General features: G+C 55.7%; 1 protein-coding gene across 1 annotated transcript in view; it reads right to left on the bottom strand.

Moving 5' to 3' along the window:
- The window catches only part of arfgef3 (ARFGEF family member 3), a 363,850-nt gene extending 363,348 nt beyond the window's left edge, over positions 1–502 (bottom strand). Inside the window, exon 1 of the mRNA XM_072513502.1 lies at positions 2–502. Within this exon, the coding sequence (XP_072369603.1) occupies positions 2–88 (87 nt within the window). The 5' untranslated portion in view covers positions 89–502. The remainder of the gene's footprint in view (position 1) is intronic.
- Positions 503–740: the final 238 nt, after the last annotated feature.

Below are 740 nucleotides of genomic sequence, written 5' to 3'. Positions count from 1 at the left end.
CACATGCTGAGGTGCAGGCATCTCTTATTGCCTTGTACTTGTTCCCCGAGGCATCCTTCGCAATCCTCTTCAGAATTCCATCCATCATTGCGCCACTCAGCCGGGAATGGGAGGGGGGAACGGGAGTGGGGGGGGGGGGGGGGGGCAGAATGAATGAGCGTATTCGCGAAGGGCGGATAAATCAGGTAAGGTTGTTACCTGGGGTAGACAGACAGTCACTGAGCGGGGGTAGAAACAGGCCAAAGACACGTCTCCCAGGTTTTTTTTTTGGGGGGGGATATGATCTAAATGAATAAATGCAATGGGGAGAGGCGGGGTTTGCAGGCGGATTAAGGCGATGTCTGAGACACAGTTGCTGCGGGGGTGTTAATGCCCCGGTGCCAGCGTTGGGCACCCATCTTCCCGGTGCCCGGCTCCCACCAGCGCAGCAGCAGCAGCTCCCCGGCTCACTCGCACCGCCAGTGGGTAAGTTACACAGCGCCCTGGGATCCTGACATCCACTGCAAACCCCGGCACCGGAGCACATCAAAAGCACAAGGAGAGGGGAGGGGTGTTTGCAGTGAGGGGTCAGAGCAGAGGAGAAAAAAAACACATCAGCTGCAGGAGAAAGGTAACGTGGAGGAGAAAAAAATAATAATATCCGCAACTTGCTTAAAACATCTGGCGCACGGAGTCACAGATAAAGCATCTCGCAAGCAGAGTCGCGAGAGGGTCAAGCCAACACATCGGCAGCAGAGTCA

Source organism: Scyliorhinus torazame, chromosome 1 (assembly GCF_047496885.1).
Source record: "Scyliorhinus torazame isolate Kashiwa2021f chromosome 1, sScyTor2.1, whole genome shotgun sequence".
Classification (NCBI taxonomy): domain Eukaryota; kingdom Metazoa; phylum Chordata; class Chondrichthyes; order Carcharhiniformes; family Scyliorhinidae; genus Scyliorhinus; species Scyliorhinus torazame.
The sequence above is the reverse complement of the archived record's forward strand: the minus strand, read 5'-3'. Positions and strand labels throughout refer to the sequence as shown.